This window comes from Ascaphus truei, chromosome 4 (genome assembly GCF_040206685.1).
Source record: "Ascaphus truei isolate aAscTru1 chromosome 4, aAscTru1.hap1, whole genome shotgun sequence".
NCBI lineage: Eukaryota > Metazoa > Chordata > Amphibia > Anura > Ascaphidae > Ascaphus > Ascaphus truei.
This window is the reverse complement of record NC_134486.1, coordinates 213,085,479-213,103,074: the sequence shown is the minus strand read 5'-3', so window position 1 is coordinate 213,103,074 and position 17,596 is coordinate 213,085,479. Positions and strand designations below refer to the sequence as shown.

Genomic DNA, 17,596 nt, shown 5'->3' with positions numbered 1-17,596 from the left:
ACTAGCGGTCCAGGTTGACCAATCGGCCTGTCTAAGCCACTCTGTGTCCAGGGACCTGGCGCAGAGAGGATCTCCCTAGGAGAAGAGGGAATCCCACTTCAATTCGGAAGGGCGTACCTGGCGAAGGGACATCACGGAGAGATGTGCGGCTAGAGCCGGCAGCTGCATGGGGCAGTCTGCTACATCACCGTCTACAATAAAGATGACCTTGTTACCGATACCCCCACTGTGTGAGTGTGAAATTACTCAGCAGTGGATGGCACCACCAAGAAGGAGTTCCTCACCAGGACCATCTCCCTGCGGAAGCACAGATCCTGATGAGGTGGAGGCGCTGCACATGATGTAAGTTGAACTCGCACCCACTACCTTAGCTACCTGTCCTGCTGGAAATCCCCTAATAACATCAACCGGGAGACTCAGGAGTCCTGTTGCCTACAGGTGCACCACCAAACACTTACACGTAATGGGGGTTGGTTATTAGAGTACCCGAGCCAATGTGAGATTGGGGGGGGGAAAACCCATTACACATGTATACAGTCCACTTTGTGGTGCTATATCAACACAGCATTTTGAGGTTATATTGGCACTGTTTGAGCAATGTAAAGGTTTGCAACAATTTACTATATGAATATAAATTTCTGTGAATACCGAGTTGTGTTGTTTTTTCTTCCTGAGTTCTGACTGGCGTTTTTACTTCTCTTGGTCAAACTACAATATCAACACAATGTTACAACAGATACCCAGTGTCAGCAGTTGTCTCTCCTGCTTCAGTTTTACTTCTTCGAATTTGAAGAAGAAACTAAACTTTTCTGATTTTATCATGGTGGCCCTCTAGTCTTGTTTTGTGTGTATGAACTTATTAACCAATGAACCTAAAGTATCATTACAAATATGTGTGTGTCTTTGAACCAGTCTATTGATGCATAGAAATAAGAACAAGAGACTCATTTGAAATTCTGCAAGTGTTTACGGAGCTTCTCTTGAGTAAATGTAATAAGAAGCACCCGGCTATCTGAACAAGCTCCTCACCCATACTACACACAGCACTTATCACCTTAGATCTGACAACAAAAGACAGCTCTTCCTTCTGTTACAGTGCACCTCAGGACTGGAACAACCTACCAGAGACTTTCAAAGCTGCCCCCGGTCTTCATTATTTCAAGATTTCAGCTGTCTTACATTTTAATCTTGTTTCTAACTGTTACATATGACCATAACATGTATTGTCTCTAAATGTCTGTAAACATAACTTTTAAACACTGGTCGTTACCGCCAGAATGTATTGTCAACATAACTATGTGCCCAGGACATACTTGAAAATGAGAGGTAACGCTCAATGTATTATATCCTGGTAAAACATTTTATAAATAATAGATACATCATTTCTGTTCATTGTTTATTTTTTACTTTGTGGATATTAAATTAAATACCATAGGGCTAAAAATAGTGCTTGACAGTATATATCAGAAACAAACTATTATGAAAATTGTACATAAAGAACCATTTGCTTGAACATATTTGGCTAGGGAAACATCTGTTGATCAAATATAATGCATGTATCATATGTACTAGTTCAAGAGTCTGACATCTGGCATGTCATAAACAATCAAATCAAAAGTACAATTAACAGCTTCCATTATTTTTTTGTAGGTAATAGCACATGAATAATTGAATTACAATAACCTTTTCAAAGAATGATTAAATAGAAAAGCGTCTTATCTAATATAAATGTGTGTGTGTGTATATATATATATATATATATATATATATATATATATATATATATAAAAAATAAAGAGGCATATAATTATGCCTCGATAATATATCATATATTAATAGTGTGATAGAATGAAATGCAATCATAAATATCAATACCATTACAGTCAAAATAGCATTCCACAAGTGATGCCAGGCAGGCTACAGTATGTGGTAGTTTCACTGCTCTGAATAGAACAGTGGGTTTTTTTTGTTTTTGTTTTTTTACAGAGGGCACAGCGTATGGATTACTTTAGGTTACTGTTTTTGATATGTGTAACCATGTGTAAAATTGGTGTACAGATCTCTCTCATGCTGGCAGTAATCCTGGTAAGTAGGCAGGGTTGCCAATAACTATCATGGAGGTTTGCCCTCAAACCCTGGTGAAGTGTCATATGTAGCAAAGGAAGTGGCAACATGCTTTGTGTCCACTGTTAGTGACACAGAGGTGGGTCTTTTCTGGAGTCTATATAAGACACAGAACTGCCTAAAGTTAGTCTGTTCTGTCTGGTTATGTTCTTATGTCCTGAGTGAAGTGTCTGCAGCAGTTCAAGTCTGTCAGTCAGAGAGTCAAGTGCAAGCTGATTACACACTGTGTCCAGGGACCTGGCACAGCTGGTGGTCTCCCTTAGGGGAGAGGTGGAGAGCAACTCAATTAAGAGAGGAGGAACCTTCTGCAGGGAGTACCTCATGGAGATGAGCGGCTAAGCACGACCGCTATGATGGGCAGTCTGCCACAGGAGATGACATTAAAGATGCCCTGGTTCACAAGATCCCTCCTGTGTGAGTGTGGAGTTATTTACCAGGAGGATGCACCAAGAAGGAGTTCCCCATCAGATACTCCTCCCTGCTGCCGTAGGGATACTGATGGGGTGGAGGCGCTGTACCGAATGTGAGTAGGACTCAGAACACTACCTCAGACGCCTGTCATGGTGATATTACCCATTACCAACCAGAGGGAGACTCAGGGGTCCTGTTACCAGCAGGTGCACCACAACACACATACATGTAATTGGGAGCAGATTACACCCACAGGGGCCAATATGAGATTGGGTGGGGGGCCTGCAACCGTTACATTTGTATGGCTGCAAGTTGCTGTACATACAGTAGTTTATTTAGATGGAAGAATCTAAAATTTTAAATCAGAAGAAAGCACTATATTCAAATTTGTATTTTGGAATTTGATTAGTTCAAGGGAAATCATGTTCTACCTTTCTTTTATGATGAGTTGTAGAAGCGTCCATCTCTTCTTCACAAATATTGTCTATCTGAGAGGTTGGACTGCAGCTCATTCGCTCCTCTTCTTGTTTCTGAAGCCTATCTGCTACTGCTTGAATTGCTTCTGTCCATTCTTCTCTGTAAAGAAAAAATAAAGATTGATCTACTTTAGATAGAAGAATGTATATCAAACTTCTCAGTGAATCTATACAAACAAAGAAATGGAACGTTTTCAACAAGTAAACAAAAATAGTACTTTTGGTCTTAAAAATATTTTTTTTTATGTTATGTTGCTCACAATTGCAACTTGGCCCTCTACATTTGGTTCTCTGACATTATTATGTAATAATAAAGGTTCAGACATATGGCATACACTGGCTTTAAAATGACAGTGATTGAACCAGGTCCATTACAGAGCCTTTATTAATTTCACTGAAAATCACATGGGTTGTCATACTAGTGATTTTCTGCCCTTTTGCTCATTTCTAGGAAAGATTGCATTCACAATCAGAATGGAGGAGGATTCCTTCCACTCCCCACATAAGGGAATGGTTGTGACAATGTGATCGCTATCCAAGTGATCACACGTTTGCAATACTAGAAGGCCCTGTGGAACTTGACTGCTGCCCACCTTCTGGAACCAAAAAGGTTAACATGTAAGAGTGAGATGCAAAAAGAACGCTGGAAATATCTGACGCAGTCATTCTAGCACAGATAATGGAAAGAACCCCCAGCGATGCTTCTAAGACAATGGTCTACAATAATGTAATAATGAAAAGTTCATCAGTGAGAACACTTTTTCTTTTGAAATAGAATATGTATCATGTCCCGAACAGTGTCTGTAAACCAGGATAATTATCCCACGGACTCAGTACTTGTAACTGATAGCATGAAGAACCACTATGCAACCTAATGAGAGGTTTAGGACCACACTGGAAGCAGGGTCACAAGCCTAGATATATACAGCATATGTTATGAATCTGCAATTGTGTGAAACAAATGAAACCCAGTGAAGTTTCAGTCCGTGGTTAGATCTATATGAAGATATGCAAAAGAGTACTAGGTAAGTTACTCACTCCGTTTCACAGATCACGGGGTACTGTCAGTGTGCTCCTGCCGTGAAGAAATCACTGGAGAGACATGGTTGTATGGCAGTGCAGCTGCCGTGAAGAAAAAAATATAGAACTGGACTGCCGTCGCGATGAGTACAGAAAAAAAGCCTTATTGGCACATGAGATGCAGCGAGGGGAAGACCTCTTGCGTGTTTCACGCAGGCGCCAGCGCTTTATCAGCACTTTATCAGGCACCTGTGTAAAATACGTAAGAGGTCTTCCCCTCGGTGCATGACATGTGCCAATAAAGCTTTTCTACTGTACTTATCTCGACGGCAGTCCAGTTCTATATTTTTTTCTTCATGGCTAGCCACTAAGGTAATGAAGCTGTTTTTATTTACATTTTAATACTAGTGTGTGGGAGTAGGGGGTCTCCTGAGTTGAACCGCATTGATTTCAGCCTCGGGGACCCCCGGCTTACCGAGATACAGGCCCCGGTATTGTGTGCCAGTATACCCATGCAATGTTTAAATCTCCCGCATCACGTGACCGGGACATTTAAATGCATAGAAGATACCGGCACCCCATAGCTGGGCTAGTATCTCAAAAAGCAGGGGGTCCCCCAGACCTGAAATTAACGCAGTTCAGCTTCAGAGACCCCCTGCTCCCGTACACTAGTATGAAAATGTAAATAAAAGCAGTGCAATCGCCTGTGAGAGCTGAAAGACTGAGATCTCATCACTGCTATGCCGAGCGGTATTGGCATTTTCCTACCTCACGGTTTGTGATGGTCTCAGATTCTTTCTGAATACCGTGATAACACAAATAAAAACTGTTCGGTGGGAATATGCTAAACCGTTTCAGATGGAAGCAAAGTTATCAAAGCAACTAAAATGAGGCCCTATGTGTGAGATAGCTATCCAGAGTGAATGAATTATATAATTATATCTACAGTACCAGCTAGAATATTTAATGCCTATTGAAAAGCACTTTTTTCAAATTGGAAAAATACAGTATGCTTTGGGTTTAACATTGCACACGGTATTGTCATTAGTTGCTAGCAAGAAAAGCTCTACTATTCCCTTAACTTGTAATTAATGTCCATTTAATTATTTTTTTTAATAAGTCGCATTTATTCAGGTACTTTTTCAATTAGAAATGTACAAATAATTTGCCCACAAACTCCAAACTGGTAAATTACATTGAGGGAATGATTTTCTATTTAGAAGAGCCTAATTCAAAATTGATTTGAGAGGGTTCATTCCCCTACTACAGAAAGCTGCAAGACAAACTTTTTTCCAATTCCCGATTTATGCTTTATTAAAATATACAGATGTATCAGCCATTATTGCTCCCGTTGGCGCTTTGTATTGGGGCACACACAACGCACAAACAGGAGCAGACACTATTGTGTTTGAATTAGGGAACTTCAGTTTCAAATAATTGTTAGTCCTACAGCTAATTCAACAAGACTGCTTTTTATAACAACTGAACAGAGACGGAGATTTGTATACAATATGCTATGAGACTGCTTGCCTGCGTTGGAGAAAATTGTAAATACAAATGTAGCACGACTCTCTGTCTACAGCTTCGCAGTCAAAGAAACAAAAGTCTGCGGTGCTGGACAGTGTCTGCCTCGATCGCGCTGCGGAGGGGGGGGGGGGCGGGGGTCTATGCTTCCAAATGGGACCCCCTGCAGCAGTAATGCTCCGATGCCGCGACCACACGGATGGCAGCAGCAGCAAAGATAGTAAGGTTATCTACACATGTGTGTTCATTTAAACATAGACATGTCACTGCGGAGACAATGTAAGTACACCTAGGTAAAATATGAGCATACAGGATCAGTGCCCTCTTAGTCAAATGAAATATTCTGCTGCATATATCTAAGTGTAAATATATGTATAACAGACTACGTTTTAATACGGTAAGCAGGCTGATAGTGAGTTACTGTACCCTAACTCCAGTGCCCGCTGCTCTACCTCCTCCCCAGCGAGGAAATTGTTCCTGTATCTTCACATCAGCTGGAGCACGCCAAGTACAGACAAAGAAAAGAGACCGGAGGAGTTAAAAGACACAGTGAGTGATTTCTTTCATTGCTGGAGCTTCCCCAGGTGATGTGTTTGATACATTGAAGTGGGACTAATGTATGGGGTCTGGGTGGGTCTTAGGACTTCTCCCAGACAACCCTTCACAGTCCCCACGAGACAACATCCCTAATAGGGGTTATTTATCATTCAGCTGCCTTACTCCTGTCTCCATCCGGACAAGCAGCTTTTTTATCATTGTTGTGGACTGATATATACTCTGAGCACTGGTTAACTTAGGGGGTCATACACCTCTATTTTTCTCCTAGTGAGTTACCCTAGCCTGGTCTGCCACGTTGATCACATTCGTTAAGTATTAGAACCTGATACATTAATGGTGAAGCAGTAAAGGAGCACCACAATATAATAAGTGAGCCAGTAACAAACTGATGTAAGGGTGGTAAAGTAGTTGTATGCAGGTAGCATACAACTACAGACACACACTACTGAGTGGTGTACAAATACCTGCACCAGTGTAGCTCTAAGCAGGCTAATGAAGAGGCTTAGCTGCAAGTCCATTCACGACCCTGCAAAGTCTGGTGACCAACAGTGTGAGATCCAGGCTGGTATTGATCAGCCCCGTGCGCCCTATGAACGTAACAGGAGCACACTGAGACGACTATGAGCGATAGGGATCAGTACCCTCTACGTCTCAGGAGGTGCTCTGCTCCATTAACTGTGGTTTGGATCTACTAATTAGATAAGCTCAAAGGCAGGTTAAAATATATATATATATATATATATATATATATATATATATATATATATATATATATATGTAGGATAACTCAAAGCCTGCTGGTGTCGGCAGACACAGTGAAATTAAGCTAAACTCCTACTGTATGAACTCCCTTAGACCATCGGGTCTGCTGTAGGGGAGTAACACTATTCCATATGCAATATTCGAAATGCAATACTATAGTAAAGTTATGTAATGAAAAGAAATTCACTTACACATAAATATTTCTCACTTTCAAGTTATGTAAAAAGCTTATTAAGACTTTGGGTTTGTGAGCAGTGTTTACATCTTCTCCCTGTTTACTAAAACTTGCCATCTTCAGAAATAGTTACAAGTGTTTTTTAACAAAAGCTTATGTCTCTAGACAAAGGAAGTCTGTTTTTAATTATTTTACAGAGTTTTATATTTTTCTGATTAACTAAAATCATTTTTTTCTCACCGGGCATGTATATTGTTTATGTGTTTGTTCGTGTGTCAATAAAGCTTTATTATTTTGACATTTCGTCAGTGCGCAATGACGTCACCATGCCTGTGTTGCTCCGGACAGTTTCAGAAGTGAACAGGATTGGTGAGGATGGCGCGCACTGAGGATACTTAAACTGCTGGTGAATATTCTCTTTAGTCACCTTGAGAAAGAGCTCATGCTCGAAACACGTTGGTGGGGGTCCTGTGTGCCCCATTATGTAGCTTTTTATACCTGTATCCAATAAATTGTTATTTTATGGGTACGCACTCAGCTAAACTCTATTTTTTCAATCTCTGGTGCAAGTAGTGCTTTGTTTTTCTACCAATTTCCAGATGTTCATATAAACCTACCTTGGGAGCACCGCCACTATACCGATCCTATAGCTGATGCGGGGGTCACCCTATTAGTATATGTTCATTTAAATACAGGTGAACTCTTTTTAAGCACTAGGCAGTGGTTTCACAACATATTGAATATGGTCCAGAGACAGAGACAAACAGTACGTGTGTGAACTAATGGCAGTGAATTTAGCTGATTGATACTATAAACCTGTATAATTTTTTTTATAGTTTTATTACTGATTTTGGAAGTTTTTATTTCATTTTTTTACTTTTTGATCAAGTGAAGTTTTGCCCGGTTGGGTATTCAACAGAAAAAAGTAGGAATCACGGCATAAGTTATGCACATTGCTCCAGCAAATTATGCTGGTGATTCCATTGCATAACATTCATGTGTTTTTTTATTCAAATCTACCCATGGCAAAACCAGTGCAAAAAAAATGTGCACTTAGTATGGGATTCAGTATCTTTTTATAATTCTGATGTTGTTTTTTGCTCTAACGTTGCCTCATTTATGCAGCCTGCAGACTTTGATAAAGAAATCAGTGATGATTATGTGTAGGAAAGTGAAAGAATGCAGCAAAAGCATAGTAGGTGAAGATAAACATGTAGTAGATTTATTTAAGGGGCACAGTACTACAAGGGGACATGCTTTTAAATCTGACCAGGTCATTGTGACGAATCGAATACAGGGAAGGTAGAGGGAAAATGTAGTATCAGTAAACTTAATTTAATGTAACACCCTCCCCCCCCCCCAATCGCAGATAGGGAGCATGTGGGGAAATCTACATATGTTACCAGGTGTGGTGCAATACCTGTCAGGCTCACAGGAGGCCTGAATCTCTGGCACTGGGAGCCTGGGGTGTATTCTGGAACATACTGCTTACAGCGCCTCCACCTGTGCAGGGATTCTAGTGTGTAGAATAACCCCTGACACAGGAACCACATACATTAGGTACTTACCCCAGGGTATGGATAAAACAGGTTACTATATGCAACTAAATTATAACACATCACAATACACAATATAGCATCACAGCATCACAGCAGTGTCACCCTTTAACCTGGCCTCACTGGGCCTCAACCCAACCACCATCCACCCAAGTGCCTCAAAAGTCCCATAACCCCACCCAAGTGTGGAACAGCGCTGCCCACTAAGATGAGGTGTGTAGTTGGTGCACTTTGTGACTTGATGGTACCTGCCGGGTGTGTCCACACCCGGACGCGCAGATGCTGTATGTGGCTGATGGATCCGAAAACGTGATGCATGATGCTTCCGCTCTTGACGCGTGGGGTGGCGTCCCGCCAGACAATCCCACCAGGAAGATAGTCTCTATCTTGAGCGATGGTCTGCGTCCAGACACAATAATCAGGGCTGCACAGCAAATGCAATGTGTCCATGAACTCAGCAAATAACTAAAGGGGCAGGGTCCCTACCTAGGGCCTGTCTCTGTAGCAACCACAATCTATGGTATGGCTCATGGCCTATATGGGGCCTAGGGGGGTAACCTGGCCTAGTGGCAGGGGCTACTGCTCCCTACACACACCCTTCCCTAACCTGCTCCCAGTTCTGACTCACTCCTGTCTTTCTGCACACAACAATGTATTTAACTGCAGCAGGAGAATCTGTAAGCACTATTGGCTGTTTGGCTGCATGTGATAGGGATCATAGGGCAGTCCCCAGAGGCTGCTGGGTGTTGTAGTCCTTTGCATAAGTCTTTTACATTGAGGCCGAGTGCGAGATCGTATCTGCGCCTGCGCAAGTCTGTAATGGCTGCTGCAGGCTCTGTCTGCGCATGCACCGACTGGGGATGTCCCGGCGCTACAGAGCACCACCTCTGCCCATCTGCAATCTCATTAATGGCCGCCGCAACTCTGCTGCGCATGTGCGAACGCTTTAAAGATGGTGGTGCCTGGCTGTAGATGCCGCCGGGAGCCCACGGCGATGCGCTCGCCCCTGCAGCTCCCTGGCATAGCGCAGGGGTCCCCCCGCTAAGCGGAGGTAAGGGGGGGCCAGGGGGAACCCTGCTACATTTAGAAAAAAGGTAGTTAATTTCAGTAGGTTGAAATATACAGGTACTAGTTTCTGAAACATTACAATAAATTACCATAAAATATTAGGTATCAAAAGTTACAATAAGTGGTGGTTTTCAATAAGTCGAAACATTATACTTATTTAGGGCACACAAGTTATAACAGCCTATATTATCCTATAGACTCATTGGTAGAAGGTCCAAACAATAGAAAACACTGAATATATTTAATAATAATGATATGGGGCTTAAATGTACTTTTTCCACCTGTTCCTCCTCTATAGTTTTTTTTTTTTTGGATCAAGACGGACACACATTTCAAACCTGTAGCGGTGAACAGTTATTTTCATGCTTCCTGTAACCATCATAGGAAGTGGCTAGACAACATACTGTCAAGCCAGTTCAATAGGATACAGAGAAATTGTTCTACTGAAACGGATTTTCTGAGGCAATCAGAAATCCTCATAAAACAAATTATTGCTAAAGGCTATGATAGTAATACTATCATGGAATCCTTCAACACAGTTAGACTTATGGATAGAAAAAATGTGTTGGCCAAAACGAAGGCCAATCGAACTATTAATAGAGATTAATTTTCTAGGCCATCCAACCCTGGTTTGGACCCAGGGATGGAGGCAGCTAACTATCATTGATCGCTTAGATTTGTGACTAAATACAATAAATCATCACAATCTATTCATAAAATCTTAAATAAATATTGGAAGATCCTTTTGTGTAATCCTCTTTTGGGTTTCAATTTACTTACCACTTCCCCCCTTGTTTTTAGGAAAGCAAGGAATATTAATAGTATCATGGTTCCAAGTAATATCAATAAAACCAAATCCTCCAATTTTTCAACTTCTTCTGACAAATTAGGTAATTTTTGTTGTGATAAGAGTAGATGTTTGACGTGTAAGCATCTGGTCACTGAAAATTATTTTTGTTTCCATATAACAGGCGAATCATTTAAAATAAAGGGACACATTCATTGCTAAAGCAAATATATTATATATATTCATACACTTTTTTTTCTTGTGGCCCACAACATGTGTGTTGCACTATACATGCTCTCAGCACTAACATTATGAAAAGAAACATTAATCATAGTGTCTCTGGACATTTTTTGTATCAACACAAAAAGGATCCTAGCAATGTATGTAGGTATTGTATGTATATCTTTGTTTATATACAGTAGCGCCATTAATGTACATAACGCTTCGCAGCAGTAATACACGTGACATAATCATATAAATAACAAATAATACAAATAACACATAATGGGAAGAAGTGCGTCAGACATAAAAGTAACATTTAGGAAAAGGAGTCCTTTTCCCGAAGAGCTTACTATCTAATTGGTACATACGAATGTAAAGAGACAGAAGGAAGGTGTTCTGGTAAGTGTGTCTGCAAGGGGCCATAGTCGATGTATGAGGTATAAAGAATCAGCCACGGAGCTACTCATATACTTTGTTAAGGAGGTGTGTTTTAAGATGAGCCTTAAAGGTGGATAGAGAGGGTGCTAGTCGGATATTTAGGGGAAGGGCATTCCAGAGGTGTGAGGCAGTCAGTGAGAAAGTTTTAAGGTGGGAGAGGGCTTTAGACACAAAAGGGGTAGAGAGAAGATAACCTTAAGCAGAACACAAGTCGGGATGGTGTATAGCGAGAAATTAGGGTGGAGATGTAAGGAGGGGAAGAAGAGTGTAAAGCCTTAAAAGTGTGGAGGATTATTGAGTGTGTGATACAGGATTTGATAGGAAGCCAGGGAAGGGATTTCTGCAGGGGAGACGTTGAGACAGATTTAGGAAAAAGTTACGAGATTCTGGCAGCAGCATTTAGGATAGATTGTACGGGAGACAGGTGAGAGGCAGGAAGGCTGGACAGCAGGAGGTTACAGTAGTTGAGACGGGAGGGAATGAGGGCCTGTGTCAGAGTTTTAGCAGCTGAGAGGAAAGGGTGTATCTTTGTAATCTTGCGGAGGACAAAACAACAGGTTTTAGCTACCTTTTGAATGTGAGAGAGGAGTGCTTGTGCTACTGGGTGTATGATAGTGCTTCCAAAACTAATATAGTAGGTGGTAGTAGGGCCAAGTTTGGGAGGAAATATGAGGATCTCCATTTTTGACATGTTCATTTTAAGTCGGTGGAGGGCCATCCAGGATGATATAGCAGAGGGAGAAGGCAGGATCGAGATGACTGCCGCTAAAGTAGAAAGAAAACTATCAGGAACTCACCAGATGATATAGCAGAGAGGTTAGGGGTTGAAAAATAAATGTGTGTGTCATCTGGATAGAGGTGATATTTTGAACCCAAGAGATGTGATTAGGTCACCTAGAGAGAGTGTGAAAAGAGAAGATGTCCCAGGACAGAGCCCTAGGGAACCCCCACCGAGAGATCAATAGAGGAGGAGGTGTTAGCAAAAGAGACTGAAAGTATGATGAGAGAGGTATGAGGAGATCCAGGATAGAGCTTTGTTATGGACACCAAGAGAATGGAGAATGTAAAGGAGGGTGGTCCACATTATCAAATGCTGCACAGTCGAAGTTGAGTAATATGACTAGAGTATGGAGTCCTTTGTCTTTAGCAGCATGAAGGTGATTAGTTATTTTAGTGAGGGCTGTTTCAGTGGAGTGAGCAGTGCGGAAGCCAGATTGTAGAGAGTCTAGGAGAGAATAGATGGTGAGAAAATGGAGCAAGCGAGAGAATACAAGACGATCAAGGAGTTTAGAGGCAAAAGGCAGGCGGGAGACAGGACGATAGATAGAAAGACAGGTAGGGTCAAGCTTGCTGTTTTTGAGTAATGGTATAACTGTTGCATGTTTGAATGAGGAAGACAAGGTACCAGAGTAGAGGGAGGAGTTAAAAATGTGTGTGAGTGTAGGGATTATAGTAAAAGCAAGTGGTTTTAGGAGATCAGAGGGAATGGGGTCAAGAGGGGAAGTGGTAGAGGGAGAAGAGGTAATCAGAAACGATACATCCTCCTCTGTGACAGTGGAAAGAGAGTTGAGGAAGGCAGGACGAGAGTTAGAAAGAGGGGGAGGATGGAGGATACAGAGGGGATGTCCTGAAGTATGGATTCCACCTTCTCCTTGAAATAGTCAGCAAAGTCCTGAGGTGAGATGGAGGAAGAAAAACAGGCAGCAGAGAATGGTCTGATAAGGGAGTCAAAGACAGAGAAGAGTAGGTGTGGGTTAGACTTGTGCGTGTTGATTAGTGAAGAAAAGTAGGTTTGTTTAGCCTGTGAGATGGCAGAGTTGAAACAGGATAAAATAAATTTGTATTGAAGGAAGTCTGCGAGAGTGTGAGATTTCCTCCAAAGGCGCTAAGAGGAACGAGTGCAGGAACGCAGCATGCGTGTGGCAATTTAGTAAGGGTCTAGGATTAGAAGGGCGAGAACGGCAGAGAGAAAGTGGGTACGTAGATCAATAGAGGAGAATAGCACAAAGTTGTTGTTCCTGACCAGGTTGTCAGTGTCTGGAGCAGAGCTGAGAGAGGAGAGGGAGGAGTGTTAAGGGTATTGAGGGGGGGGGGGCTTTTTGATCCCTGTCTGAGAGAGAAACTCTATGGATATTAAGACTTGATACCATGTTCCCTATGGGATTTAATTGATATCTGGGCAACAGTACGCTAGTTTAATTTCTGTATATCCCTATCTTCAATCTCAGTGTTTTCCTCTCTGTTTTCTGGTTGAGTTTATTATTATTTACAGTTTTTTTTCATTTTTCAGTAATTATTTTCCTTATTTTTATGTATGTATACATGATCATGTTTTTATGTATACATTATATACATTATTTTTTCTCTTCAATTTTTATTTATATATTTTTTATTATATATTTATATATTACATATAATCCTTCATCCTCAATCCTTGAGGAAGTTGCCATGCCAGGCAACAAAACGTGTAGGGCGGAGACTTGATGTAGGGACTTCGTTGGAAGACGACGGTGAAGTGGTTCCAAGTTTCACCGGACGAGTGATTCACTTGGCATTTCTATCTAGCACTGCTCCTCAAGTCCGGCCAAAGACTTTCTGACAATGATCCGATAGCCTTGTTGTGCCATACATTGTCTTGCGATCGGCCCATGCAGACACTTATTCTTGGGATATCCTTTCGACAGTTGATCCCTTGTTCCTGGATATTGATTATTCACATATTCTCTTCAATGCTTTTATCTACCTAATTGTGTATGTGCATATCGCACCACTGAAGATGCATTGAATTGTTTTTTACTTTATTACACCATAGAGCACGCACTTTTCTTTTCTTTCTTAGAAATCTCTGTGGATGTGGTAAATCCCACAAAAAGCTGTCAGAAGCCTCCATGAATTATTCCATCTTTTTCATACAATTGATTATGGGATTTTGTATTACCAATTAACGTGCATGTTCATTCAAGTACTCTGTAACAGGGGACTTATCCCTGTTCAGAAAACTTGCCTCTAATCCAGCAGTGTGCTGGTTAATTGACCAGCACCTGGCAGATTGGAGGTTTGCTAGAGAAAAGGCTCCTCCTGAAACAGGAAGGAGAGACTCCTGAGCTCCCACGTAGGCTGAAAAAGGAAGGGACAGAGACGTCTTGAGAGCTGTAGACTAACAGCCACACAACAAGACAACAAGGGGAGAAGACTTCTAAAACCTGAAAGCTGAAAGTGCCTTAGGACAAAAAGGCTATGCCAGGAGAGCAGAGAAGGATTCCCCCCTACTGCTACCAGAGAGACAGATAAGCTTTACTTTCTAAGACTGTTGTATATCTGCACATATTAAACTATATCTTTGGGGCTGGGAAACATGCTATCTAAAGGGAGTTCTGGACTGCATATGTTTACCTAGAAATACTCCCAAGTGGAACAGAAGCTTTGTTTAACCCCTTATTTGCATACGTTTGATGATTTTCATGTGTTAAAGATGCAGGCGCAATAAAAGCCTTATTTTTAGTTCACCTTAAAACCAGTCTCCTTTGCGTACCTCTGCACACGTCTCTTACATATGGTGTCAGTAGTGGGATGAGAGGTGGCCCTTGAAGTTCAAAGGGGTCCCGGAGACTGCCTGTGAAATTTTTTGTGCTTTTGCCTACATAGTTCCTGCAAACAGTCTGAACAACAGAATTAAAGGGATACACATCCAGACAGGAAATCTACACTGCACTGAAGAAAGCCACAAAACCACAGGTGGACTCTTTTCCCCAATCCCAAGAGGAGAGAGAGAAACTGCTGAAGCAGGTAAACCTTACTTGCCTATCACAATAATGTGTAACATGGTTGTTGATAAAGGGTCTTTGCCTTCCAGCTGTAGTCAGGGTTCAAGAAGTGAGTTAGTGCTCCAGAGGAGCTAGGCTTTATTTATTGTTTTCTTTACAAAAAATAAAAAATACATTTTTTGCTGAAGCAGGGGAATTTTCAGCAAGCAAGTGCTGAGTGTAAAATTGCCCCACCGGGTAAAAAGGGATTGCTGAACTGTGTAAAGGGTAACCCAAAGCCAATTGCTGAGTGTTAAGTCACCCTGCCGGGAGTGAAAGAAAGTGAAAAAAAGAGAATATTTTTTTTCTGCAAGTAAAGTCTGTCTATGTATCTTGGGAATACAACATGCACCAAAAGTTTGAAGCAGAGCACCGACTGCAGAACCAACTGCAAGGTCTGCGTACACACCTCCAGAATACCGAGGAGAAGCAGCGAACTCTGCAGGAAGAAAATCTGCAGGCTGCTAAGGAAATAAAAGTGCTGCAGGAACGTCTGATTACCCAGTGTGTCCTCGCAAAGCAGTATGATAAACTGAAGGCTACCCTGACCATCACCAAAGCATCGCTAGAGGCTAAGTTTACAGACCAGGTGACTCGGTACAAGAGGGAGCGCAAAAAGGTCCAGAAACTGAGACGAGTATCTGCGGCCCAAGCGAAGAAGTTCACAGTGCTTCACAAAAAAATGAATGATAGGTGGAAGCAAGCTCAGAGAAAACACAGGGAAGAAATAAAGACCCTAAAAGGAGAATGGCAGGAAACACTCAAACAGAGTGAGACTCTGCAGACCAGTAACTTACAGATGCCTCCAATACGGGAAAAGGTATTGGCTCTGCCCAAGCATCAGTATCCCACAGTAACTAATGCCCGTGAGGACAAGGGTACAGTGAGAGCTGGGGACACCACTCACCTTCAAAACAAGATCACGAAGTATGAGCCACCTAAGAAAGCACTAGCTAAACCTGCAGCTGCCCAACAGGCAACAAACAAAGGTAGGGGTGCAGAATCAAAGCCAGAAGAATCCTTAGCTGAGGAAGCTGAAAAGATAGGACCTTCTCTGGAAATGGAGCTGGAACCACAACTCAATCCCAAAGAAGCTGAACTGACGACTACAGTGAATGGGAAAGTACAGGAAGACAGCTTCAAGAACTGAAAGCTCAGGTGGCTGTTTTTGGGCACTCTTGTGATACCATGAAGTGGACATTTGGTGCTAAAGTGGAGTACATGCGAAAGATGGCGAGAGAAAGTGATTTGCATAAACGCTCTGCGACTGTCGCCATACAGTCTGCCTACAAAAAGAGGAGCACCCGCCACAGGGGTAAGCTCATGACCACGTGGTCAGTAGAAAGACTGGACTTGGAAAAAGTTCTCCTTGAGCGACTGAGGACTGCTGATCTCAAGCACCTTCTGGGGGAGACACTACTAAACTGGAGGAAGGGCTCCAATCCCATCGGGACTGCGGGTTCTCCTCCATCCACTCTCATTCAAGTCACTGAGATATCTGAAATGAGAGTGGAAGGATGGGTTTTGGCATTGGCAAGCCCAAGCTTCCTACAAACAGGGGAGGTATGTAACAGGAGACTTATCCCTGTTCAGAAAACTTGCCTCTAATCCAGCAGTATGCTGGTTAATTGACCAGCACCTGGCAGATTGGAGGCTTGCTAGAGAAAAGGCTCCTCCTGAAACAGGAAGGAGAGACTCCTGAGCTCCCACGTGTCCTGAAACAGGAAGGGACAGAGACATCTTGAGAGCTGTAGACTAACAGCCACACAACAAGACAACAAGGGGAGAAGACTTCTAAAACCTGAAAGCTGAAAGTGCCATAGGACAAAAAGGCTATGCCCGGAGAGCAGAGAAGGATTCCCCCCTACTGCTACCAGAGAGACAGATAAGCTTTACTTTCTAAGACTGTTGTATATCTGAACATATCAAACTATATCTTTGGGGCTGGGAAACATGCTATCTAAAGGGAGTTCTGGACTGCATATGTTTACCTAGAAATACTCCCAAGTGGAGCCGAAGCTTTGTTTAACCCCTTATTTGCATACGTTTGATGATTTTCATGTGTTAAAGAAGCAGGCGCAATAAAAGCCTTATTTTTAGTTCACCTTAAAACCAGTCTCCATTGCGTACCTCTGCACACGTCTCTTACATACTCTCACAATTTTTGTAATGCTTTCAGCATTTAATTGCACTGGTATATCGTTTTTCTGTGTGGTATATTATTGTTACTTACCTTGGGTTTTTTTTAAATTGTTTTCGCATCTCACATTGTGCACTCTATATACAGTAGATGCCCCTATACTTTTTTTTGTGCAACAGTGAGCTACATTTTTTTTTACACTTATTGGCCTTGTGGCGCCTCACACTTGGTTGTTGTTGTGAGTGTATATATATATATATATATTTTCTTCAGTATTTTCTATTGTTCGGACCTTCTACCTAAGGTTGAGTCCCGCTGGTGCTGAGCTCGCTGAGCGGGTGGCGCTTGATGCGGTTACTTGCATATATATAAATATATGCAAGTTCCGGCTCATGCGATGCATGCGCTCGCATGCGCGGGCACACACGCTCGCGCTTTTGTAAATAAAAATGTTAAACTTTCCCGCTTGCTCAGATTGCCCGCAATTGCACCCCCCCTTCTCCCCTCTGCGCATGCGTGCGCAAGTTGCAGG

The 17,596-nt window shown here is 42.1% G+C and overlaps 1 protein-coding gene across 3 annotated transcripts in view; it reads right to left on the bottom strand.

Annotated features, from left to right (window-relative positions):
* AKT3 (AKT serine/threonine kinase 3) overlaps positions 1 to 17,596 on the bottom strand; it is a 642,459-nt gene that overhangs the window by 186,169 nt on the left and 438,694 nt on the right. For all 3 annotated transcript variants that reach the window (XM_075596830.1, XM_075596831.1, XM_075596832.1), the window contains one exon: positions 2,967 to 3,111. In XM_075596830.1, the coding sequence (XP_075452945.1) occupies positions 2,967 to 3,111 (145 nt within the window). The remainder of the gene's footprint in view (positions 1 to 2,966; positions 3,112 to 17,596) is intronic.